Consider the following 27,958-nt stretch of genomic DNA (forward strand, 5'->3'; position numbering starts at 1 on the left):
TGCCCGCCGTGTTGGTTGATTGACGTGGGCATCGGTCATGCGGATCATGCCGGATAATGAAAGTTTCTTTTAATGCGCATCGGGCTGCGGTTCTCATTGCACTATCGAGTAATAAACTGTTATTGTACTTTATACAGTCGCGGGGTGTTATCGTTGCCTTGACGTTATGTATGGTGTGTGATGACCGCCTGTCCTTGAGTTTTATACCCTCGCACATCTGCATACTTAATGAGCACATTGGTGCATTTGTGCGTGCTCCGGGTGTCGCACTTTGTTGTTCTGTCGTATTGTTTTGCTCTCTTTATTCTAATATTATGTCATCTTGTCGATTGGGTTGACTACCGCGGTGTTGGCTACGGCGGTCTTGTCTTGCATTTTGCCGTGCAGGCCTCTGGTGTGTGTGATGAGCTGATGGTGATAAATACTTCGTTTGTGGTTTGTTAATAAATCTCATATGCTTAATCATTTTGGTGACTACAATGGCAGTTTTTCTTACCCTGTTTGCATAACACTCCCATGTTAGTCTCTTTCCCTGTTCAACTGTGCCTCTTATGGATTGGGGGTTGGGGGTTGGTACGATTAGGTATGGTTCCATTATACTTGCTTATATTTTAATTCCATTTCCCTTAAGACGTCGGGGGGTTCCCTCTCCTTCCTTCTTCAGGGCGGGTCATTATAATTGAATGCCTACATACGCGGAGGAACTTTGGTTGTTGTGATTCATGAAAGAGCCGGCCTCTGATTTTGATTTAAATTGATGATTAATATTGCTCGACTATTGACCATACTTTTTATATACTCTTACTCTTATTATTAGCATGGATTATGCAGGTGAGTGGTGAATGATGAGTAAATTTTATCCTATTTCTTTGTATATTTCATTACATCTTACATCTCCTTCCTCTGTTCCTATGTTTCTTTCCTTCGCTTTGTTTTGGTTTTCTTCTGCCCTTCTCTCCAGGGATGCTCTTCTCTCTGTATTCCTTATTGTCCTTGTGACCGGGCGACTGTTGCGTAACGTTATCAACCTTGTTGGGGTGGTTGATTGCTGTGAGCTACTTTGGACGGCAATTGTTCAAGACATCAGCTCGGTTGGCGTTTGTGCGATTGACTGGACTGGCCAAATGTCTTGCTAGAGCTGAGTAATCTTGGATTGGTAGTTGTGCTTGGTCGGTCCGGGGCTGCTTCATGGTTCTGTAGCCTCTACCTCACGTTGTTGTGCTTTGTTGGTTTTATATATGTCACTGGTTTACGCTGTTTGCGTTGCTCAACAACCGTTCTCTGATACTCACTCATTTATATACTTATATACTTACTTATTTATTATTAACATTTACCTACCTATCGGTTGCTTATGTACTCGCTGTTGCTCATCTATTGATTGCTTAATTACTTACCTGTGGCTGTTTATTTTATTGCTCATTCTGCTTACTGACTTCTAATTTGCCATCAAGGTTTTTGCGACTCGGACCCGTCAAATTCTTGATTGACGAATTGTTTTGGTTGGGCTGTCGGCTGCCTGGCTGAATGATTGATATACCTGGGTAAGAGCCTACCTACTGATATGCAGGGTCATGGATGTAATTCTATTGGCTGTTGAGGGGGTTAATGATTGAGGTTGCTACTGGTTGCCGCCTGCTGGTAATTGACTGCGGGTACTGATGCGGCAGGAATGGATTATGTCGCTTCGACTATTTCTTGACGTATAGGTATGAATATTGGATACAGAAATTGGGAATTAGATGGCTGTGCCCTAGTACAATTCTTCCGTGCTGCGGCACCTGAACTGTAGGTGGCTGGGCTTTTGGTGGATTTGGAGGTGGTAATTTGAGGTTTGGATATTTAGGAGCTGAATGAATGACTCATTGATGCAGGTGGTAATTGTATTTATTGGCGTTACTACAGTTTACTACAGTTTTCCCTTTCTCTGTACAATGTGCTGTCTAAAGCGTGTATCACAGCATTGAATTTCATACTGTGACATTGTTAGGCCATATCATATTAAGTAATGTTCTGTTATGGTGTATCTTACATTACGATATTCATTGTTTTATATTTATTCTGTCATATTATATTGTATACTCGATGAGACGAGAGCAGATGCGCGGTTGCGGGCGCTGCGGGTGGTCGCTCTGGTAGCGGTGGACGGGTGGTTGGCTGGGGCTGCGGCAGTGGCGGCGATGGTGAGGGACGTGAGGTTGAATTTGGGTAGAGCTATTATTTGGTTATTTGTTCATTGTTCTTTCGCACGCTCACCTTCAATGTGGGGTTGAGGATTAGGCCAGTCTGCGTCGGACTCGGCGACGGATCGGTATCGGTACCAGGCCACCGCGTTTTCGCGCGCGTTCTATACTCTCCTTTTTACTCATGATCTCGGATATATATGTTAGCAAGGGGGTTCGCCGGTTCTCGTCCAAGATGCAGTCGACTAGGGTTTCTGGTATAGCACCCCTACTTCCATTATGACGCGCGTGCGCTCGGCGGCCCATCGAGTACAATGGAACACGGTGTGTTCTACATCGTCAATTACGGGAGGATCACAGAACAAGCAGTTTGGGGTGCTGGCTGCGCTTAATTCGATACAAAAATGAGGCAAAACACCCGTGACTAGTTAAAACCTGGGTCAAATAATAATTTAGGTACAGGGGTCCGTTTTTCTTCACCCCAATATCCTATATCAGGAATTAGGCGACGAGTCCATGCGCCATAGGGTGTGTTTATCCCAGTGACGTTGCCAGGAGGCGTAAGCCTCCCTTCGTACGGCGGCTATATACCTGTCGTGCTCGTCCACTGTACTGGCTTCAAAGCCAAATAATTTTTGACGGATTTGAATTGTCAGGTTCCAAGGCATACAGCCGGTCAGGACGGTCAGGGCCTCGTGTGAAACGGTATAGTAGGAGCAAGCCACGCGTATCAGGCCCAGCTTCTGTGTTGATAATAAAAGATGAACCATGTTCGGTATTGTACGGCTTCGTACCAGACTGGTGCGGCGTATAATACGATGGATTCGGTAACACGATAATATAGCATGCGAGGCTTATATCGTCCACCGCGTAGGTTTGGCAGTAGCCACGCTAAATGCTGAGCAACTTTGCTGGCCTTGTTGGTAACATTTAGTATATGACTACAGAAAGTGCGATTGTTACTGAACAACGTGCCTAAATACCGCATGGACGAAATCGTCTGGATCACGGACGTTTCGTGCTGTAGGGATAGACCGGCGCGTACTCGGCGACCTGTTAGGAGAACGGCTTCGGTCTTTTGGGTGGCTAGGGTTAGGCTGTTCTGGCGATACCATATGCTAAGTAATTGTAGTGCAGTCTCGGCTATTTCGCGTAATTCACTTAACAGGCCGACTATAATCACGGCTAGGTCATCAGCAAACGCGATGGTTGTTACGTTGCGGGGTAGCATGACCTCTAGGATCGAGTCATATTCCAGGTTCCACAGGAACGGCCCTAGGACCGATCCTTGTGGGACACCGGCGAACACTTCCTGTTCTATCCACGTGCCATCTGGCATCGTGGTACCAATAAAGCGGCTGTTTAGGTAGTTTTCCAGCATAATTATTAGAAGCGGTGGGAAATTGCGGCGGCGAGCTGCAGAGATTATATTTTTCCCATCGTACGGTATTGAAGGCGTTTTTTCACGTCAAGACCAATTAATAAGCAATGCTTTGCAGAATTGCGGGCGCGATTCCATTCTGACATCACCACCTTTATTGCCTGTAACGTTGATCGCTTACGACGAAAGCCGAATTGGCGAGGGGGATAGGTCCCCAGAATTCTGTAAGGCTTCTTCAAGATGTTCCCGTAGGGCGTATTCAAAACCTTTGCCGAAATTTGATAACATGCAAAGGGGGCGCAAGTCGGAAAATGTACGGAAGGGCTTTCAGGTTTAGGTATTAGAACCAATCGTCCGACCTTCCATGAGGCGGGAAAGTATGATGGGCGGTAACAGGCATTAAATAGGTCGCGCACCCATTCTGGTGCTAACCTATAGATGGGTCTAAGGGCCTCCCCGGTTATTCCGTCACGCCCGGGCGCTTTTCCCTTCGATACTTTACCTAGGGCTGTAACGACGTCTCGGGCGCTAAATGGATGGGGGTACTTGCGGGTCTTGTGGATCTTGCGGGCCCTCTAGGACTCCTTGGCGGTTTGATGCGTGGTTTGACGAAGTGGGATTGATGCTGTTGGCGGCCGTGGCATGAATGGTGGTGGGAGCATCTAAACCAATCGGGGCTTGATGCCTTGGGCGGGCACATGCTTGGGCCGGGTTGCGGACTGAGAGTCGATCTGGCACGGTGATCGCAGCAATGGTGCTGCCGGGATCGTTCATATGGGTGTTGGGAGGGGTGGTTTCCAATCTCTTGAAATTAATGGGGGTTCTTTCACAAATAACTGTGACACGGCTGTCCTAAATTCGATCTCATTAAGGCGAATCCCCTGTGAGTTTCCTTTCAATCGTTTCATCGCTGACTTATAGGGTTTGCTCCACGGATACCGGGCTACTTCATTAATCATCTCGGACCATGAAGTATCCTTGCTTTTACGAACCGCTTTGATCAAAGCACGTCGATTCGGATATCATGCGTTGTCGAGGATGATGGTCCGTTCTCGAGGACGTTCGTTGCGCGTGAGGTTAATCGGTGCCATTTTGCACGAGATTGTGCTGCGGACAGTCGGAGTTTCTGTTAGTTCTCTGCTCCACCAGGATACACATTTCTCTTTTTCAAGGTTCTCGGCACTCGTGCGGCGTTGTACCACGACACCTAATTCTGAGATGGCGTTGTCCTATGTCTGCGCGACTTTCAAAGTTGAAAATAGTTTCGTTCGCGTATCCAGACGGGAGTATCTGACGGTAAGGCTAAATTGGTGGATATTATGGAGGCCCATTCTTCCATACTGGGTGGGCTGTATTGAATAGTCCCATTCGGAGTTCATTGAGAGTTTGTAAAGGTGGGCGTGGCGGCGAAGCGATGAACTAGATAATTATGGTCGGAACCTGTATGTTTTGTGGATACAAGGGAATTGACCAGGCGCGTTCTCAATTCGCGGGTGCAGGCCATTAAGTCAATCCGGGACTGCTGGCGCTGATTGGTTGTAATATTTTAATTAACTTATTGATGACTTCAAGTACTCAAAATGGCTTACTTTCAATTGGGGTAACAACTTTCTATTCTCTTCTGCTTCTGCCTCTTCTTCTTCTCCTTCTTTCTTCTTCCTCTTCCCTGGCTTCTTCTTCTTGGTAGATCTTGATCTCGTTGGTTCCTGTTGTGATAGGTATATAAGTATTTGTACTATAGGGATGGGGTGAAGAGATAAGGAATATGTGATCATTTCAAACGCAGTTGGACGAATAAGTCATGGGATGTTATAGGTTGGAACGTTATGAAGCATTGAAAACGCAACCTGTACGATCGATTGGCTGTTAGCTGCTGGTTCGGTGGAAGAGAGTTTGATTAGTGATTGGTTAATTGATCAGTGATATGACATCACTACGGTCGGGGTTGCTTACTTGAATAAATTCAATGGTGCGATGTGCTTGATCGATGCGATACACGATGTAGGTTCCTTGCTGCTTGTTCAATGGATGGACCATTGAAGATGTGCGCGCGTAGTCCGTCTCGCCCTTCCTTGTGAGGGGATTGGCTGGCGCGTTGTCTTGACTGTGGTGGTGGGAGAAATGGGCGCGGTGTGCGGAAACGGTGCGCGCGTGGGATAAGAAATGTGCAAATTTCATAAAATTTGGATGCGTTAGATTGCTGTTCTCCCCCTCCCCCCCTTTTTTTCTTCGAATTGCGGTCATACTCTATCTCTATCTCTATTTTATTTTATGGTTATATTTTCTTTAATTAATCTCTGCTTCTCGCTGCGCGTCTTGTATTATGACTGATTGCAATTGAATGATTGCTGCTGTATGGTTTGCTCAGACCTAAATAAGCGTGCTCTTAGTTGACGTAATGCGTCTAACACCAGACTTGTCTTAATAGTAATCTTAATTAATGTATCATCAGGAGTGGGGGCTCGCAACTGGTAAGGGATATGGATGCGTTTTGCACTGCACTCGGCTTTATTCCCTAGGTTGTACATAATACATGAATACACGTATACATGTTACATGTTTCACAGTTTGATTTACACTCCCGCTACAACTATTACTTGATGTCTTGGTTGTTATGGCTTGCACGATTGTTCTTTCCACGACTCTAGGTTTTCGGTGACCCTATCTCTGCAATAATGGCGCAGAGTGATTGGCCTGCAATACTTCATTTGAAAGGTTAAATGTGATCCACATTCTCATACTCACTTGTCCCGGTTGTTCCGATCATCTGACTGGGCGTCGGCGGAGGGTGTGGGCTACGGACCGCACACTGCAATTGGCTCACTCAGTCGTATTTATTTAATTATTACTGTGATTTGGATTGGCACCAATTATGCTTGGCGCAGAGTCAAGGCACATGCAGGTAGACAAGTGAGCATCCTTTAAATTCTGTTACTACACCGCTGGTTGCTTCTCATGTGGGTAATACATCTACATAAGCGGACTGTTAATTCTCCAGACATTCCTTCGATCCTCGGTCTTCCCGTTTATATTCTACAATCAATTGTTGATGGTTGGTGGCTGTTAATTTAGAACGTATGGTGGTTACTTACATACGTGTATGCGGCGGTTGAATCCCTTCATACTTTCACTATTGCTATTATTGCCGCTAATACATAATTTTCTTGTTTCTTTGAATACGGCAACTCTCAATCCTCATATGAGTTTGCCTTCAGTATGTTACAAAGTATGTGTTGAAATACAATTTCAATTTGGTATGGATGGTGCTAACATGTTTAGAGGGTGTAAGGTTGACATCCTTTGCGTTGACAACTCCTCCATGGCAGATATGCGGGTTATTTGTGGGCAGACGATACATACGCTTATAGATGAGCAGGGATCCTGTGTGCAGCTTAATGATTAACTACATGACTGGACGGCAGCTGTCTTTCTTTCTTTCTTATAGATTATACCGTACTTCCCGTATGTCATATGTCAGATGTTTTACTCCCTATACTTTCTATTATTCTACTATTATTGCTGCTCGTAATTGCCAGTATTATTATTGCTATTACACTTAGCATTGATGTACTACCTCAGACGCCATGGACTAATCCTTTACCATTGGCCCTCTATTGCACAGATATGCTTGCACGTTTTATCGCACGATTATTTACTAACAGTGCACTGAATTTTCTACTTATCACTGGTTACTACGCTGGTAGCGTGATATCCTGATTTAGACTAGACTAATACAAACCCTGCCTGGTGGTAGGGCTCGAAGTGCAAATGAGTCTGCTATAAGCTTCATGAATCTGAATCTGAACCTGAATCTTTCCAAGTTTCGGTAATTTGCTATTAACGAACGATATGTCAAAGGCCCCTTCTCGCTACTTGAATTGCCAATGTTATCCTTTAACTATTAGTCGGGGGTGACTTGTAATAATCTGTGGTCCTACATGTGCATAAGGCTTATGTTACACATGCTGCACCCACAATTGGTATGATAATGACTGCAGTGACTGGTATACTGTCCTAGCTTTGTTGGCTACTATTTCTCCCCTTCCCGTTCCCTATTGAATAGCTATGTTACTGGGGTGGGACTCAATGCTTTATTCTGGAAACAAAATTCCAATTTGGCTTAAATGTTATCATCAATTCCTGCACACATCAGCTAACTGCTTACTTATCCCTACTTATCTACTTATCCCCACATACTTATCTTCCCTGGTAGCTAAGGTATTACTTTCTTCATTAACGCATCGGGTTGATCGTTGGTCTCATGGATTGTCGGGGCTGAATGGGTAGTGATGGTGGTGGTGGTGATTCCATACTGTTTATTTCCCGTCCACTAATAGATTGGCGCGGGATTGTCCGTTGCGCGGGCCTTTCCTTATGCAAATTATACACGTTACTTGTAATTTTCATTACTTCCATTCTTCTTGCAATATCTTATCAAACCTTTCTTTCATCCTTTCTTCCTTGCAATGAAGCGACTGATCTCTCTCAGGACCGTTGGTATGGGGTCGAGAGGTAGTTGTCCTGAATGGAGCTGATTTGTGTAATTATTTTTAATTATTTCAATTATACATTTACTTCCCCTTCTATAATTGCAGTCCGCTGTGTTTACCGGTGGTGACAATCTCTGGCCTCCCAGTGCCTTACTCAGTCTTCGTCTTTAACTTCTTTGTATAAGTTAGATTTAATTCTGTAAATGAGGCTGAGCTGGCTTAGTATGCGATAATGTGATATAATTGATTTGTCTTACGATTACTTACTTATTATATCTTTATATATATATATATATATATATATATGTATCTAGATATTTGTTGATTATACGTCTATATACTTGACTACTAAGATAGGGCCTCGTTCGCCAATCATTGAGTCTTGACTCCTAATTTCGGTGGATTTTGATAATTCCATATGCGATATCTTGGACGGGTGTCCTAGTTTCATCTAAATCTTTATTTCAACATAGCAGTATCATACTGCAGTTTACTTAGGTCATGCTAACCTTCCAAGTAATTACTCTAGACGGCTGCAGTTGCTGCACTGTTAAAATTAACGTAACTATTAAATTAGTGTAGCTCGCCGTGCAAACATACATACCTTCTTTTCCTGGTAATACTGAATAGATTATCTATTATCTTCCTTCACGCCCTTACTTTATGGTTGAGTACCATGGTGGCTATCATTTTGGCTATTTGGCTATTTTGTTATGTCTCGCTGGTTATTTGATCATGTTGGATTGTCTGTCGCTCTGATGTTGCTCTTCGTCCTGTATGTTGTACTGTTTTAGTGCTCATGTTTCACCTGTGCATTTTATGCCTCACGACGATATCTCGTTGCTATCTTATTTGCGGGAACTTTCTCAGCTTTATACAATTCATGCTTACCACCACTTATCTGACTGTTCTCCTGTACATTTTGCGTTTTTTACATTTGCGTTCAGCTACATACCACCTGCTACTTGCTACTTGCTACTTGATAGACCTTTGAGGTTAGGTTCTTCCAGGCCTCGGGTTTTCTTCCTTTTCAGGAGTTTTCCTCTCATCTATCAATGTGAGGGGATGCTTGGTTGATTGTGGAGAATTCAATTCAACTTATTTGGGCGCGCCTTACATCGTGTTTTACAGATTAATTTCATAAATGAATTAAATTAGGGAGATAAATTTCATAAATATATTAATTAGGTTGCTTGTAACTGCCTCTGGCTTTAAACTTTACCTGCTTATTTTGGTTCACTGCCTATCCTTTCGTTGCTCGATTGCTTGATTATTTGATTAGTACTGTTAAACTCCAAACGGCAAGGATTTTGTCACGCGTTGTCCGGCTGCTCGTCGCGTGACGCGCTTTGTTGTTTACCTGTGATGACGGGCGCGCGCTCTGTCGGCCGTCCACGGTGGCATGATTCGACCGATTGATTATTTTCGATCAAGCCCGGGGCGATTGGGGGATCCGGATCGATTAAATTGCTTGACGTTCGGTTTGTCAAATCTAGGCCTGTTTAGCCTTATACTTATACTTATTCATTTCACAAGTGCGGCTTGTATTATAAATGTTAATTCTGATCTTCAAGTTACACAACGGTTAGCGATGTTGGGGTGGCAGTGTGGTGGTTTGGTCGGAACAATTGATAATCAAGCTCATTATATTTGTACTTCTTTCTATTTATTTATAATTATAATTTGTATTTTATATTCTAATCCTTACATTATATGAACGTACATCAAACATCAAACACCTATATTTATCCGATACTCTACTATGCTTATAATTATAATTATACTTATGTTCAGGCTTATTACTATTACAATCTTATTGCTTCCCAAATCTCACATACACGAACTTAAACTTAGAATAAACTTAGAATTTACTTATACATACTTCTTATTCTTTTAACTTTTATCTTTCATCTTCTTTTATCTTTTAACTTATACTACAGTATAATATTTAACGAGGGTACTGCGGATATGGGAGGAGAGATGGATAGGTGATCTGATATGTGGACGGGTATGAATGTGGATGGTTGAATGATTGCGATACCATGGGGGGTGTGTTGAATATGTTTATGTGGGATTAGGATTCATCTGATAAAGGTGTGAGGGCTGGGGATATAATGGGTAGGAGCGGGTTTGACTATAGTATTGGGGGGTTGCGGTGTTTTTCCAGCTGACGGCCCTTAATGGTTTGGTGGTTGGGTTTGCACCCCCATTAAAGGGGGTGTGGCAGATTACGACGACGTCTTCTTCTTGATGGTATGGGGGGCCGGCCTTGGCTGCCGTCCTTGACGAAACCATCGATAAGGGTCGCGTCGCCTTGCTGATGCCTGACTTAAGTGTACCACTGCGGCCGTGTGCCTCATGGTCTCCCGTTGTATCCGCTCCACACGGGCGGACACTGCCTTCTCTACCCACCCTGATATGACGGCATCCAGCTGCTGCACCGATTAAAATAAAGAATGGTTAACGAGAGTTATTGTATCTGCGGTACTGTGTTATGAGTGTTCACTATTTTGATCGCGACTTAACAACAATCGGATTTGTCTATTCGGCGTAGTCTTGATAATGGCTTTCAGTGGCTTTCAGTAAATTTTGCCTCAATTTTGAGATTGTTCGTTAGGCTGCTGTGTGTTTAGTTTTGACTGTAATTCTGGTCTCGATCTTAGCTTAATCCTAGTTTAATTTACGCCGCAATTCTTATCTCGACTTTACAATCAATTAATTTCAATTAATTTCGATGTAATTAATTTAATTCAACTTTAATCTCATCTAATTTTGGTTTTGGCTTTGGCTTCAGCTCTGTCGATTCTGGCCCAAAAGCGACTTCATCTTAACTATAATTGATTATGGGCGACTTTCACTTGCCTTTGTATCGAATGTAAATTGAAGTTTAATCGTGATTTGAACTTGAATTTTGAATTTTAGTTGGATTTGGATTCCGAAATTTGAAATTTCTCCTGCTATACAGGTTATTCTGGGTCGAATTCAGCTTAGGTATGATTTAGGTACAATTCCAATTGTAATTATGTTCATTTCAGTTTGATTATATCTCAGGCTACTTTGATCTTGTTCCCGTAATACCGATCTGAACCTTAACTACCTTGATTCTGACTTATGCTGATTCTTGCTTCATCTTCATGTGCTTTGCGGGGCATTATTCTGGCCTGAACTCTATGATTTAATCTTGTTCGATTTGATTTCATTTACATTCACCCTGATCGCGTGATAGGGCTGATTGGGTTTGTTTTATGTTTTCTTGGGTCTATGCACTATTTCCAGTCTCATTTAATGTCAACTCAGTACTACTTTCCTTGACTTGATCTAATTTAATCCGAATTTAATTAAAATTGAATCTGAAAATGATCGGAGATTTATTATAACCCTTTCTTAACTTACTCTCATTCCATTTTAACGTTAAACTGTCTAATCCAAATGAATTGATTTTAAGATTGTTATTATTATTGATGATTATAGTTACAGTTTGACACTTATCTTTGATCTTGGCTCCGTCTTTACTTTAACTGTAATCCTGCTTCTGACCGACTTGGTTGAGATTTGAACAGTTTCCGACTGATCATAATCACAATTATTTATCACTGATTCGTTTTGACTTGGTTTAATTTGGGTCTCATCTTCAATTTTGAATTGACATGGCTTTGCTATTATTGACCCTGATTTCTATTCATTGATTGTTTCCACTCCAATTTAGTCTTAACTCTTCAAACTAATTTTGATTTGATTTGATCAATTTAAAAAAAAAAAAAAAGGGGGGTGTTACTGTTAGCGACGTAATTGCTATTTGGATGATACTTACGTTTGGATTCACTAGAATTCTCCCTTGATCCTGTTAACAGGATGCACTGGCGTTCGCTCCCGCTGCGGAACTTTGCTCTCTTTCGCTTGGTTCCATTATGGCTGGCAGGAGGTCCTTTTTCATGCTCTCCATGCAGAAGTTCGATCTGCGGTCTGATCGATCTAAATACCTGTCGGCGGACCGGCTGATTATTCACTTATCCACATTCGTTGCTTGTTTGATTATTCCACTTAGATACTTATTATTACCTATCCACTTATGTACTTGTTTATTTATTTAACTATTTATTAGTTACTTATTTATTTATTTGTTTATTCATATATATTTAATTTGGTTCAATTTAATTTAATTATTTATTCACTCTTGTTTATTCATTTTATCTGTGTGATTGATCATTATTTATCATTCAACTAATTAACCTACTCTATTTTACTCTGCTTATACCCGACGGGATACGAACGAAATCGCGCTTCACTTACTTCACTTTCACTTCACCGTACACTTGTGCTTTATTAAGGATATTAAAGGTAATTCCCTTACCTTCTGCTGCTTTCTTCCGCCTTGCTTCCTCTGGGCTCTCCTCTGGTTTTAACTGTTCCTGCTGCCTGACTGTTGCGGACACTCGGGCTCTTCCTTCTTCTTTCTCTCTTTTCTCCTTTGTTAAACTGTTGGATTGACAATTGAATTGCTGAGTGAGTGCTTGGTGAATCTGGGGATGAATGTAGGGACTGGTCGACTGATTGGTTGACTAGTTTGCTTGTGTTGTAACGGGCTGGGTGATTATTGTGAGGGAAGGGATAATGCCGAGTGCGCGATGTGACAATTTGAAGATAGATAATGATTGCTGGTGTCTTGCTGTTACCTTGGTGAATTGATGTTGTTGCTGCGCTTACGATTCTTGCTTTTAGCGGGCTCTTTGCTGCGCGGTGGGCGGGTGAGCGAGTGAGTTGAGCGAGCGAGCCCTTTCTCGGCAGTGCTGTCGACAGTCCCCTCTGTGGCTACAGGGGGGCGGATCCTAACTTGGCGCACTGGATTGGAGATTTCAGAACTGTCAGGATCGCGTAAGTGACTTTGGGATGGGGCGGAGAATTGCTTCTCGCTACTCTACTTTCTAGCCCTATTTTACTTTCTGACCCTTTACTTTTACTTTTACTTTCTTACTTGACCACCTTTTATGAATACCGCTGTAGCTAGTTTCGTCGCTGCGCCTTGCCAGATGTCGATTCCGGCCCCTGCCGGGCCGGTTCGTGAGGTCGCGCTATTACTCGCTTTAGCATGGTTCTGCACCTAATCGCTTAAATATTGGAAAGGGCTTCTTTTCCTTATTGTAATCTGAGGCAACGCCGGAATATATATACCGTACCTTACATATCTTATTTATCTTATTTATTCACTCTGTCCTATTTTATTTTACCTTAAATTTGTCTTGCCTTACCTTGTCTAATTGCTCATCTACGAATATCGGCGTATTGCCATGATATTACATCGGTATGGTCTTTACCAGATGTATGCTTTTCAAATTTCGATTTTATGACTGAAGTAACCTTGTCTGCCAATTTACTTGTTTCATTCAGCGTTTTAACATCCTAGCATTCCAAGGCTACGGCTACCCCGTATGGGGCTTGGTCGTTGACCGTGTTGTTTGGATCGTATTTCACTCAGTTCGGGCAGATAGCTTGATTCCAGTTGTAAACTTTGAACATACGCTCTCACTCTTAACTTTAATGAGCTAATTCTGAATTGATCTATCCTCACTTCTTCCCCCTTTAAACTATTTATATTGTATCTATTATAAATATTCCGCTCATTTCATACTGGCTGACAACTGCTCCGGGATTAATTCTGACTTGATTCCTGATTCTCGTAGGGGGTCGAAAATTCTAGTCTTAATTTGACTCAACCTTCATATAATCGTGATGTTCGGTGTCGTTCATTGTGATCCCTGTCCGGATTATCACATTAATCCATTTAATTACGATCAAGCTGATTCATTTTCATTTTCTTTAATTTTAATTTTAAAATCTTGTACCCTCACCTTCATGTGAACTGGCTACTGGTAATAATTTAATTTTGCAATTCTAATTCTTTTAATCTCGTTCTCTCCTTGTTTATCCAATTCTTACTGATTATGACTATGGTCTTGTTTTCTTAAGTTAATTACACATACACATATATTAAAAAAAAAAAAAAAAAAAATTTAATTATAGTTCCTGTCTTCTGATTCTGATTTTCAGTTTACTAAATTTCAGTTTTCTCATCACCAGCCTCATTGGGATTGATCCCATCTTAGTTGTAATTCCGGCATTAACCTCTTCAAATCCTGTTTCTAGTTCATTCAATTCTGATTTAATCCTGATTTTCATTTCAATTTTGATTCCGACTCTTTATGGTCCTGGTTCCAGTTAATAATATTTAGTTTAGGGACCTTGGATTTGTATTGTTCAGGGGTTGCAATTTGAAGGTCTGGATTTCGATTTTGAATTCTCCCCTCAAATCCATTTCTCCTGTTCTCCCATTTTCCTTAAATGCTATTTATTCTACTTATCTTCCTTTATGTTATTCCAGCACGATTTTGTTATTCTGATTTAATGCCGATTCGGTTAATTACAATTGCAATTTAATTTTTATTTATCTCATACGGTTGTGGTTTATTTTGACTTTGATTTTGATTTGATTTTGATTCTGATTACATATGTCGAGGATCTTGGGGATTGGTGCCGATTTTGAATCTCTATTCTGACGGGAATCATGGGTTTGATCTGAACCTTAATACTCGTATTGTCTCGTTCCCTTTCTTATTTTCAAACACCTTGTAGCATGAGGAAGGGTGCTCTTCCTTATCTATGCATTATTTTATATTCACCTTATTGTTGGATGTTAATTCTGGTTCTTATTCGGTCTGAACTGCTTTTCGTCGTCACGGTGCGCATGTTGTTCGCCTTTATTTTATCTTATTTTACGTTATTTGAGTTATTTAGGTTTCTCCGGCTATTTCCTTAAGTACATCCATCTGCTGATGGGTTACAAATCAAGCAGACACTATCTTGCCTGTATTTTGGCATGTCAGTATTCTGGGATTGCGGTCGCCCTGGTACTTGACTTAATCATCTTTGGTCCGTGGAGCTGTCGGCCGTATGGTAGAGGTTGTATTTCACTCGACCCCAATTGGCAAGGCGTTCGTCTCGAACGGCTGTTTATTGTCATCCGGAAGAACGGTGTTGATTGTAGCGTTTTACGAGGTCCTGACACGGACCTCTATTCCTTTCATTCAATTGCTACGTGGTGCCCTGCTGGCCGGTTGCCAGGGAGTCTCGTGCGTGTGTGTGTATGCATGCGCACGCGCGAGCTTGTATGTTGCCGTCAGGCTTGTACCTGTGCCGGAAATTCTGCTAGCGGGAGGCTTGAACACAGGTGGGTGGATTTGGACACGGCTGGCAGGGGTTACTGGGTTGGTAGAGTTAATTGAAGGAATGGCGTGGGATGATGTATCTTGTAATTGATCTATTTGATCTATGCAATTTGCACCTTGATTGATGTGTTCCCGACTCCCCGTATTGTGTATGGTGTTATATTACATTGCTTTCTATTTCCCTATTTCTTATTTCCCTTTCATCAATCATAGTTTATGGAAATCCTATAATCACGATCTTAATTTATATTTCTTGTATCTTCTGTGGTCTTAGTATTAGTATTAACTCTGAAGAATATGTAAGCGCGTCAAGGGGTTGCGATGGTGTTTTGTTTAGTAAGAATTAGCATAATTTGCATAATTTGAATATGGCACCACGTTATTTATTTTATTATTATTTTACTCATTCGAGAGTCGTAATTATTCATGAATAATTTAAATATCAATCTCGTGTGGAGACGATATAATAATTTGGGATTATATATAATGATAGTTTATGCAATTGTAAATGTTCAATGCACTCGCTAAATTCTGTTAGATTAGATTTGTATTCCTATTGTCCCTATTGTCGGTCGGTAATATTCTGTTATTATTTACTCTCCGGTGCGAATGATTTCTTGTATGGTAAGTGCACGTCTGCTACGGTACTGTCCCATGACGGTATATGCCTACATAGGATAACGTTCTTGTTTTCTTGTTTTCTATACCAGACACTGATACTGGCTAGTCTGTTGCCTACCGGTTGATCGCCGATCATTACACGTTTACCCGCCAGATGTTGCGACGGTAGATGTGCGTTTACTCGCTTTCGTTATCAAACCTATTTAATTTAGCTAGGGATTACTCCTTTACTAATATTTGTGCGTCTCTACATTACTTATTTATTTCGCGATTAATGATATTCTTGTAAATTTAATCACGAAATTAACTCAAATCTCAAATGATAGACTTGTAAAGTCTATGGTCATTTTCTGACAGGTTCTCTCAGTTTCCTATCTCCGTTATTATACTCATCGACCGATTATGCATGTTTATTTCTGCTTCTGCAAGTGACAAGTGGATATTTCTGAATGAAATGAATTACACTGGATTGGATTAAATTAATAATAAAGTACTTATTCTCGTCCTTAGGTGTCAACTATTGCACCTTTTGCTACATTTTGTTATGTGGGGGCTTGGGTACCGTTTGAGTATGCTCAGTTCTGACCTTACCATATTATTAAATTATTAAATTATTAATTCATATATATATATTATATATTAGATGTTTCACACTCAATTTGCCTTCATTTTGTACACAGTTTCACATTCTCTACTTCTTACTATCCATTCTGGGATTTTCAGTGTAACTTAAAGTAAGCAAGCGCAACAATTCTGCTTTATGCCCTCAGAATAATTGCTTGTTTGCTCAGTACGATGCATCCTAATAGAATATTCGGGTTTTTCTTGTTGGCATTCTTTGCTTCTTACGGTTTACTATATTACTCATACATTTTTACTCAAGACAGTAGAGTTTAGCACAGTTCCTGTGTGAATGGTGAACTTGGATGTTGACTGTGCGTCCTAATACTCACTATTATAGTCTTCCAATCAACTCTCTTACTATCGTACTATAGCTATTTGTCCCGTCACTCTTTGCTGGCACCAACGCTAGTCTGAACTTTAGCAATTGCTGTGTCCGGTATTTACATGGCGCGTTTGGATCCTAATTGTTCATGTTGGGCTTGGGAGCGGTCCACCTTGGCCAAGTGCACGAAGTTGAGTTTCTTGATTTGATTCTTAACTATTCCAGGACTTTAATTTCATTACCCTATGTAGTGGCTGTAAATGCCCTCTATTAATGCACTTATATAGTGGCCATTCTTTTCTTGGTTCCAGTCATTATAATAGCTGCTAATCTTTTCTCTTTTATAATTGCTATTCTTGTAATATTCAAATATTCAAATATATTAATCATAATTGGGGGGGGGGGGGGGGGGTAATGGAGTAATAAGGTGGGGAGTTATAGCGATACTGTATGTAGGATGTTTCCTCAATTATGGTTTCCTGCTCCTTGTATTCGGCTGGAGTGCACTCTCTCTTTCTTACTTTAATAATAATTGGGATATTATAACAGTTTATACAATTATAGTTATTCGATGCACACGCTATATTTTGTTAAATTACTAAGTTACTGATTGCATTCTCTTCCTATTGTTCTATTGTCGGTATTATATGTTGTTAACATTTTACTCCTTGATGCGATTGGTATCGTCATGTGGTAATGCCTGCTATGGTAGTGCCTTATGACGGTATATGCCTGCACAGGATAACACTTCTTGATTCTCGATACTGGCTAGTTTGTTGCTTACCAATTGATCGCCGGCCGTTTTGCGCGTTTTCCCGTCGGATGTCGCGACGATAGATGTGCGTTTACTCGTTTACTCGCTTTCATTATCATATCTATTTAATTTAATTTAGCTAGGTATTATCCTTCTACTAATATTTGTGCGTTTCATTTCATTACCTACTTATTTATTTATTTCTCGCGATTAATGACATTCTTGCGGATTAATCGCGAAATTAAATTAAATCTCAATGATAGGCTTGTATAGTCTATGGTCATTGCCTGGCAAGCTGTCTTGGTTTCCTATCTCCGTTATTATACTCATTCATTCATTCATTCATTCATTCATCGATCGATTATGCATGTTTACTTCTGCTTCTGCAAGTGACAGGTGGATGTTTCTAAATTGAATGAATTACATTGGGTTGGATTGAATTATTTAATAATAAATTACTTATCCTCGTCCTTAGGTGTCAACTACTGTACTTTCTGCTACATATTGTTATGAGGCGGATTAGTTTTCGTTTGAATATGCCTTTGCCCTGATCTGATTATATCAATATATCAATTTATACATACAATTCAAATATATATTACATATTACATATTATAAATTGTGTATTTTACATTCAACCGGCCTTCATCCTGTATGATATTGAATACATAGTTACTTCTCTACTACCTATTCTGGGATTTTTAGTGAGCGCACCAATTCTGGCTGTCTTCGCTTTAAGATAATTGCTTACACGGTGCATTCTAATTTTCATAAAATACTTGGTTTTCTTATCGACATTTCTTTCTGAGTATGGTTACTACATTATTTTATGCGGCAGAATTTAGTGTGGTTTTAATGGATTGATGATATTGCTGCAACGTCTGGGCGGTTCAATCTCCATTGTTCTATTCTATTTTGATAGGATATTCTACATATTATTCTAGTCATCTAATTTGTAGTTTGCTTTAGTTTCTTGTGCAAATATATTGACTTTCTTGACTCCTCTTTTATAAAGCTGATTTTAATCCTCTTATCCATGCGACAAATTAGAGTTTCATTCTGTTTCTTCCTGCCTTTGACATAATGGGGGGGTGATCTACTCTGATTGCAGCATAAGGAGTCTCACAGCTGATTTAAGATTATTTAAATTGCGTTTTATAGGGTGTGTTGAGGCGAGTTACACATTGCTATGTACTATTTTCCTTCCCTCACTTAATACATTAATTATGCTGCTGTGACGATACAGTTATTTGAAGTCTTATAATCAATTGATACAAGTTTGATTTGAGTTGGTTTGTGGGGCTCCTTGTTTTGTGCCAGATTGCATTGTTTCCTTCTGTCACCAGCCTGTCGTTGTTTTAATCTAGATGGAAATATAAAAGTGGATTGCTGGCCACCGTCATTGGTGAACGACTGAATGCCTTATGATGGTGAGCCAAGGGAGGGTTTCTTCATTGGTAATGGTTGATCATGTTTCAATTGTCAAGATGCAGTTTGGTTTTATAATAAACTTGTGTTTTCATATATTACGATAAATATCACAATAAATATTACTCTTTCTTGCAATCATTAAGTGTCCTTTTATTGTAATTATCTAAGAATTATTGGGATTGGGATTTTGTGAACGAACTGGGAACTGGAGTGCATATTTTGAATTCGGAAATTCGAAATTGGATTTTAGATTTCAGGTGCTGGGCTCCTATAACCCATGGCTTGATGGTTGTGGTTGTGGTTGTAGTTGTAGTTTTAGTTGTAGTCTTAGTTTTAGTTTGCGTGTTGGATGCTGGTTCATACACTGCACCTTGTTTCTGTTTCTGCGCGCTTCTGCTCGTTTCATTGCTGCAACAGATGTATCGGGTTGTAAGTATTGTTCGTTCCTCATTTGCTTCCTATAAAATATAAAATCTAATACTCCTATATTCTTGTAAATTTACTGCTAGGTCACATCATTATAACTTATTAACATATTTCCATATTTTCTTCTACCTGATTTCATTCTGATCTGTGTAGAACGATGTTAGGAACTCAGTTCTTTTCGGGTTCAAGTTTAAGTTCTCCAAGTTCTTTCTTAGTTTTGTATATCCCTTCTACATCAAATAAAGCAGATTCTTGCGACATTACGACTTTGAATTCATTGGTAATGGTCAAACTAGTCTTTGTTTGTCTCCTAGATGCATCTATTCATCTATTCGCTACTGGTTGTCTGACTAACACAGCCCGATAATCTAGTAGTTCAATAAGTTCAATAAGTTCATTAACTTTAACTTAGTGGATTTCAGGTTGCATTATTTTGCTATCATGGCCTCTCAAGGTTATCCTCCGCTTCATTGAGCATTTCATGTGAGCTCTCAGTTCGCTTCTTATTATTGTTTTTGTAATCCTTCAGTCACCTTGGTTTCAACAGATTATTATGAGGAGTTCCCTGTTACGCATACATTTATTTAATTTATTTAATTATTTATGCTATACTTACATGCATATATACATGGCGTATTCCTTTTGTGGTGATCTTGTTTCTCCGTTTCTTCATTTTGTAGTGATGCGTGTGCCTACTTTACCTACTTTGCATTAGAGCCTTTTGTTTTGGTTATGCTCTATACTTTACCGTTACTTTGGCAATAATTATCTGCATTCTATATTCTAATTCTTCTTCTCATAAGTGGCATTGATGGTTGCTTTTGCTGGCGTTTTTTCTTACCTACATCCCATATCCTTGGTTTATTTTCATTTTCAGTCCAATTGTATGGTGCACTTTAAATTTAAATTTAAATCTTATTTATTCATATTAAACAATTTGATTTGAATGTTAGTATTATATTAAATACTCTTTACTAATCATTGTCTGTTGAATGGTTGCGAGCGTGTATGTTTGACGTTTGTGGTTACCTGCTTTTCTTATGTCAAGTTCACATATGTTCACATATGCCTGCTGGCTTGCTTGCTTGCTAGGCTTATTATGCTTATGCACAGTTCACATGTTTATTATTATTTCCACTTTTATTTTAATTGTTCATTAGCTGTACTATTGCACTAGATGTATATATATGTAGGTTTTCTGGTACATTTTGATTTATGGTTTGATTACGCTTGATCACATCTAATCGCGTTTATAATAATTATTATACTCATCATCTGTTATTGTTCGTTTCTGGGCTCTTGTATTCATAAGGTCACTGACGCCTTGATTCACTGTTGATGCAGTACTCATTCACTGTACATCCTTCATTCTACATTCATTATTTATTGTCGCAGTGTTGGGGGCATTAGATGTATGCTATGCAAGCTTATTATGAGCGTCTGTGTGCGTGTGTGAAGTAGGGACAAGTCATCAAGGATCAAGGATCAAGAATCAAGGATCAAGGATCAAGGATCAAGGATCAAGAATCAAGGATCAAGGATCAAGGATCAAGGATCATCAAGGTTCAAGGATCAAGGATCGAGGATAGCAGCCTAACAGCATAACAAGGCATGGCACAGTCAACCGGGGAAAGGACTTGCGCCGGGACCTGGCTGTGCCGAAGGGAAAATAAATATGATCCTGCCTTACCGGCAGGTCGGCGTGACGACCTCAGGGACAATGCACATCATCAGCAACCTACCAGGTGGACGAAGACGGGCACGGTCAACTGTGGAGATACGATGTCCCTGTCCTGACCGTGTTGAAGAGCAAGCCCTGCTGAAGCAGGTGAACACATGGCGCGATCATCCGTTGAGTGGGGAAGTCCTCCGGTACCTGATCGTTGCCGAAGAAAAATGGCCTGTCCTCGTGGAAGGTCAGGTGGGCGTGATGACTTCAGGGACAATGCACATCATCAGCAACCTACCTGGTGGACGAATACGGGCACGGTAAACTGTGGGGATACGATGTCTCTGTCTTGGCCGTGCTGAAGAGGAATCCCTGTCCTGGCAATAGTGCTAGGCAGGCGAAGAGGTGGCGCGCTCACGCCGGGAAGGCGCGATCCTTGAGGATGTCCCCCCGGTGCCCATTGTTGCTGAAGAAAAATGGCCTGTCCTTGTGGAAGGTCAGGTGGACGTGATGACATCTAGGATAAGCCACATCATCATTATCAACCTACCATGGTGGACGAAGACATGGCGCGATCACCCGTGGAGATACGATGTCCCGGTTCCTGATCGTGGCCGAAGAAGAACCCCTGTCCTGGCAAAATGCTAGGCAGGCGAAGAGGTGGCGCGGTCACGTCGGGAAGGCGCGATCCTGGAGGATGTCCCGGTGCCGACCGTTGCTGAAGAAAAAGTCCTGCGTGTACTGCTCATGTTGAAAATGTCCTATCGCAAGATCGGAGGTGCAACGGCGTGGATCCTCAATCTATCATGGTTGCCTAGCGCATGTCAGATTGAGGGAGGACGGAATAACGCGAAATGCGTTGGATTGCCAAAGCGGCGTTGTGGCTATACGCTGATAGCCCTTATATATCCCAAAGGATGAAAGGATGCTGGCGGCCCACGTAGGGGAGAGGTTTCAGTGGGTAGTATATCCAGCTACGGGACTGCCCCTTCTGGGCTGAGGCCTACTCTTGGGTTAAATCCAACCTTAGTGGGTTGGGTTGCCAGGTTGCCCCCTTCTGGCGCTGCCTCTTTGGGTTTGCCCCCACCAATGGGCGCCTGGCTGCCCCCTCAGGGCGGGTATGAGTCCCACACTGCCCGGGCCCCCTCTAGCCGAATAGACGAAAGGGGATCATCCCGCGCGTGCATAAATGCATTTCCTCTTCTAAAAAAAAAAAAAAGGTTATGTTAGGTTAGGTTAGGTTAGGTTAGGTTAGGTTCCACCCACGGACCTGGCCAAGTGTACTGGCGGGGCGGGGAGGTGATACCCCGACGTGGCGCGTCCCCAGGAGGCGGATAGGGGAATGCTCGCCATGCACTTTTCGGAGTGCATGGAGGGTAGGAGTGAAATTAAATAGCTCCCGCGGACCAAACACCAAGGGAAGGTAAACCCATCAAAACCTCCCCTGTGACTGGGGGATAGAATACAGACACGGTAACCCCTGCCTTTCGTACAAGGCGACTGAAAGGGGAGCGCTTGCTGCTGTCGAAGTAGCCTCGCAGATGACCTGGGACGATGTCGGTGGGATCTACGGATCCTGGCAGGGCCTCCCTTGCCGGTAAGGCCTGGGTCGGAGAGGCGAAAAGGTGGCTGCAACGTCGTTGAGTTCTCCAGGGACCAGGCTGCGTGGCGGTCTGGTGCGGGTAGCGAACCCGGAGTGCCCAAGCAATTACACCGTAACCCAGTGGTCACGTCTCGCTGGAACGGGGGGCTTGCCTTCATTGGCCGGCCCGCGAGGATGACAACCTCTATAAAAAATCTCTGGCCCCAAGCTGCGGAGCGCGGTGAGGAGGGCGTGCCCGGAGTAAGCGCCGGGCATGGCTGATGGGTGCATCAGTCCCTAGCGGCCGTCCCCGGGGTACCTGGCGACCCCCTGGGTGTACTTAGCCTTACCCGGGTAAGGCGGCTCTGCCCGGGTGGACCCACGGACCGACCCACTCGTGGGAACATTATGGAAGACGTTAAACAAAACAAAAAACAAATTGGATGGGATGTTACTATGACGGAAGCGGCTACGCACACGGATACGGATAGAGAGCAGGCGGTGCAGGTTAGCACCGAGGGTAACGCGAATTTGTTCGCCGCACCCCGCCCCCAGAGGGCGAAAAGGGGAGGCTCGCACTCCCGTGGAAGAAAGAGGTCCTCGGCATCGGGGAGAGTATCTTCTGCCCGCACTGACAGCGGGGATGATTCTGATGAGTCGTACGCGTCCGCTACCTCGCTGGACATATCGTCGAGGAGAGGAAAGTCGTCGACCGCCGTCAACTATGCTGGCCTCATGTCGGATGAGGAGAGGGTGCTGGACCGCTCTCTCCCTCCACCCGCCCCAAGTAAGAGCAGCATTCCCCTGCCGGAGCAGGAGCAGCTCGAGTTGGAGCTCCGCTACGAGCCTATGACGGCTCTGGCAGCGCAGAAACTCGAGCTGACTGCGGATGTGGAGAGGGTTGCCTCCGTGTCCAAAGGGCTCAAAGGGACCTTTCAGAGATCCCTCCGGCTGGCTGCCCGGCGTATAAGGGCCATCAACGTGGAGATGGCCAAGAGAACGGCGCCGGACAGCGGAGAGGAGGAGTTGGCACGATTGAGGCTTCAGCTCCGCCAGCGAGAGGAGCAGATTAGCAAACAGGGTGAGCAGCTGCTCACCCTGACCAACGAGCTCGCGGAGGTGCGGGGTCGCCTGCTGGCGTTTGAGGCTCCCATCTTCGTTGCCCCCGCCCGCGCCGAAAAGGCGGTTAGACCGGCCTCCCCCCTGGCGGAGCAGGGAGGAATCAAGAAGAGGAGGTCGGAACAGGAGGTGGCTATGCCCGACCCAGTGGCTGGCCCCTCCTGGATGGAGGTGGCGTCGCCCGCCCCCATCCGTGCCAAGAGGGCTGCCCCTGCTCCATCCAAGGCTGTGCCCAGGATTTCCCGGGTGGAGGCGATCGACCTCGAAGGGGGGGGGGACATCAGGGTGTGCCTTGCTGCCCTCATGCAGCAGGTCTCCTCCCTCAGGGCAGAGTTTATGGGGGCTCTGCAGTCCAGAGGGGGCAAGGAAGTCCCGCCCATTAAGAAGAAGGGGGAAGTGGCTGCGAGTGCTAAGGTCACCCCCCGGTCCTGTACAACCAGCCGCAAGGGCCAGCAGGTGGGGAGAGGCCAGCCTCCCCAAGTGAGGAGGGAGTCCACCCTGGAGGCGAGGATGCGGGACATCCAGGAGGAGACCCGCCTTGTCTCTCAGGGGGAAAGTTGGGCCACAGTGGTCGGCCGCAAGGCCAAGAGGGCCCAGGAGAAGAAGAAGGAGGGGCCACCACCGACACCCGGTGGCTCAGCGCTGCGAGGGACGCAGCAGAGTGCCAGGGACCCCCCCAAGAAACCAGCTGCCTCAGTCCCCGCACCGAAGAGGAAGGTAACCAGGCCGCCTAAAACAGCGATCGTCACCTTGACTTTGGCCCCAGAGGCCAGGGCCACGTACGCCGAGGTGATGGCCACCGCCCGGGAAAGGGTCGATCTCCGGACCATTGGAATAACGGAGATTCGACCCCGCCGGGCGGTCACTGGCGGCCTGGTACTCGAAATACCGGGCGAGGAGCGCACCGAGAGGGCGGCTGCGCTAGCCGGTCGCCTTCAGGAGGTATTCGAGGGCATCGAGGTCCGGGTGTCTCGTCCCATGAAAATGGGCGAGATGAGGATTTCGGGCCTCGATAACTCGGTGACCCCAGTGGAGGTTGCGGCAGCCTTGGCCGCTGTGGGGGGTTGTGCCCCAGCCGATCTAAAGGTCGGGGAGATCAGAATCTCCCCGGCGCGGCTAGGCACTGTCTGGGCAAAATGCCCCCTGACGGCGCTTAAAAAAATAGCCGCCTCCGGGAGGATCCTGGTTGGCTGGTCGTCAGCCAGGGTCGAGGCGCTGTCGGCGCGGCCTTTGCATTGTTTCCGCTGTCTCGAAAAAGGCCATGTGAGGCAGCGGTGCACGTGCGTGGTGGATCGGTCCGATCGCTGCTATGTTTGCGGCGAGTCGGACCATAAGGCCGCCACATGCAGCGCCTCCCCACGGTGCCCCTTGTGCACCGACTTGGGGCGAAACGCGGGGCACCGGTTGGGGGCGATGTCGTGCGCCCCCAAGTCCCGGAGGCCCAATAAGGAGAAGGGCGCCGTCCAGGGGGGAATAGCACCCCCCCCAACAGCCGCAGCAGCAGCCAACTAAAGCTGCTGCGCCTAAGAAGAAGAGGGGTGGCAGGTCCGCCATCCAAAAAGGAGGTAAGGCCGTGGAGGCGGCCCCTCCCTCCAAAAAGCAATGAGGCCCAAAGGGCCCATAATACAGGGCAACCTGAACCACTCGGCCAGGGCGCAAGATCTTCTTCTGCATCACCTGGCCGAGTGGAAAATAGCGCTGGCTGAGGCCGCGGAGCCGTATCGAGTCCCGGACAGACACGACTGGTTCGGGGATGACGGCGGCTCCGTGGCAGTGATTGGCACCGCCTTTGCCCCGCCCCCTACGCTAATAGAACGGGGGCGGGGGTTTGTGGCGGTGCTCTGGTGCGATACCGCGGTGGTGGGCGTCTACTGCCCGCCCAGTTGGTCCCTCGCGGCGTTCGAAGAGTGTTTAGGTCGGGTGGGAGATGTAGTCTGCTGTTGCTACCCCCGACCGGCACTCGTCCTCGGGGATTTCAACTCCCATGCCCAATCGTGGGGGTCCCCGAGGACTGACGCGAGGGGTGAGGCTGTACTCGAGTGGGCGGCGGAATTCGAGCTCCGGCTGCTGAACCGGGGCTCGGTCAGCACCTGCGTGCACGCTCGGGGGGAGTCGATAGTTGACCTATCGTTCGCGACTCCCTCGGCTGCACGCATGGTGCAGAGTTGGAGAGTGGTGGAGGAGGCGGAGACGCTTAGCGATCATCGCTACATCCGCCTCGGATTCTCCACCCCCGAACGTCGCCCGCCGAACGGCCCACCGCCGCGGAGATCGGCGCTGAAGAGGCTTGACAGGGACGCGCTGATGGCAGCAGCCCTCACTGTGACCTGGCCGGAGCAACCGGTCGGTCCGGTCGCGGATATAGGGGAGGAGGTAAAATGGTTCCGGGGCACGATGACGGCGATCTGTGACGTCGCCATGCCCCGGGCCAAATGCCTCCCCAGACGGGCCGCCTACTGGTGGTCGGGCGAAATCGCCGACATTCGGCAGAACTGCAACGTCGCCCGACGCCAGTGGCAAAGGGTCCGTCGGAGAAGGAACCGCGACCCAGCGGGGGAGGAAGAGCTGTACGGGTGCTACCGTGTATTAGTGGTAGCTCTGCAGCTGGCCATCAGGGAGGCCAAGTCCCGGGCATGGCAGGAGCTCCTCGGCTCTTTGGATGCCGATCCGTGGGGGCGCCCTTATATGTGGGCAATGGGCAAACTAAGGCCCTGGGCGCCCTCCGTGACGGAGAGACTAGACCTCCAGTTCTTGGACCAGGTGGTGGACACGTTGTTCCCTAGTGACGACGGTAGCCATCCCTGGCCCCCGCCGGTCCAAGTGGAATGGACCGACGACATGGGGGTCACATAGGGGGAGCTGGCCGAGGCCATCAGACGCATGGGGGCTCGGAACAGCGCTTCGGGCCCCGACGGCGTCCCCGGCCGGGCCTGGGTATTGGCCCTCTGCGTCCTTGGACCGCGATTGAAACGCCTCTTCAGCGCCTGTCTTAAGGAGGGTATATTTCCCTACGCATGGAAGGTTGGACGACTGGTCCTGCTAAGAAAGGAAGGACGGCCCGCGGAGTGTTCCTCCGCGTACCGGCCCATGGTTTTGCTCGACGAGGTCGGGAAGCTTTTAGAAAGCGTTATAGCTGACCGCCTCGCCGAGCACCTATCCTGGGTAGGCCCTGATCTGGCCGGGTCGCAGTACGGTTTTAGACGGGGGCGCAGCACCATCGATGCGATCGACTCGCTGCGCTCCCAATGCGACTCGGTCACGTCCCGGAGCGGGGTGGCGTTGGGCGTTTCACTCGACATAGTGAACGCCTTTAACACCCTGCCCCATGGGGTGATAATGGGGGCACTCACTGAACATGAAGTGCCCCCAGTACTGAGAAGGATGATCGGGGACTACCTACGGGATAGGTTCATCGTGTATGTGGGCCGGGACGGACGTGTCTATCGGAGGGACGTCGATGAGGGTATACCCCAGGGGTCCCGTTTGGGGCCTCCATTGTGGAATGTAGGGTACAACAAGGCTTTGCGGGTCGTGGTCCCGGATGGTGTGAGCATTACGTGTTTTGCAGACGACACACACATGTTTGCCACCGACCGGGACTGGGGCAGAACCAGTCGTCTAGTGGAGGTTGGCGTGGCTGCCGTCGTAGCGGCGATCCGGAGGCTGGGGCTACAGATAGCGCCCCACAAGACGAGGCGATGTGGTTTTACTTGCCTCGGCGTGGGGTTGCACCGCCGCCCCAGGCTTGGATCCGGGTAGGTGACACCAGGGTCCAGGTGGGTGAACGGTTCAAGTATCTTGGCCTCCACCTGGACAGCCACTGGCACTTTGAGAGGCATTTCGACCGTCTGGCCCCCCGGTTAGACGGGGTAGCGAACGCCCTTGGGCGGGTGCTGCCCAATATCGGGGGACCGAGCGAAAAGGTTCGCCGCCTTTACACGAGGATCGTGCGGAGAGTGGCCCTATATGGGTCGCCCATATGGGCCGAGGCCCTGATGGCGTCTCGCCGCAGCAGAGCTTGGCTGCGGCGAGTGGAAAGGAGGATGGCCATCAGGGTCGTGAGGGGATATCGCACGATCTCCCACGCGGCGGCGATCACTCTGGCGGGTCTCGTACCTTTCAAGTACGAGGCGGAG

General features: G+C 45.6%; 2 protein-coding genes across 2 annotated transcripts; both read left to right on the top strand.

Annotated features, from left to right (window-relative positions):
- Positions 1–23,111: 23,111 nt before the first annotated feature.
- On the top strand, positions 23,112–25,334 carry LOC114881157. The gene has a single exon (XM_029197856.2). The coding sequence runs from the start codon at positions 23,112–23,114 to the stop codon at positions 25,332–25,334; it is 2,223 nt and encodes a 740-aa protein (XP_029053689.2).
- A 90-nt stretch (positions 25,335–25,424) lies between these two features.
- Positions 25,425–26,675, top strand: LOC123988749. The gene has a single exon (XM_046289502.1). It carries the CDS (start codon positions 25,425–25,427, stop codon positions 26,673–26,675), a length of 1,251 nt encoding a protein of 416 aa, XP_046145458.1.
- The last annotated feature ends 1,283 nt before the right edge of the window (positions 26,676–27,958 follow it).

The sequence above is a fragment of the Osmia bicornis genome, unplaced genomic scaffold, assembly GCF_907164935.1.
Source record: "Osmia bicornis bicornis unplaced genomic scaffold, iOsmBic2.1, whole genome shotgun sequence".
In the NCBI taxonomy this organism is placed as follows: domain Eukaryota; kingdom Metazoa; phylum Arthropoda; class Insecta; order Hymenoptera; family Megachilidae; genus Osmia; species Osmia bicornis.

Coding starts and splice junctions, on each gene's coding strand:
- LOC114881157 (XM_029197856.2), top strand. CDS start 23,112: ATGGAAGACGTTAAACAAAACAAAAAACAAATTGGATGGGATGTTACT.
- LOC123988749 (XM_046289502.1), top strand. CDS start 25,425: ATGAGGCCCAAAGGGCCCATAATACAGGGCAACCTGAACCACTCGGCC.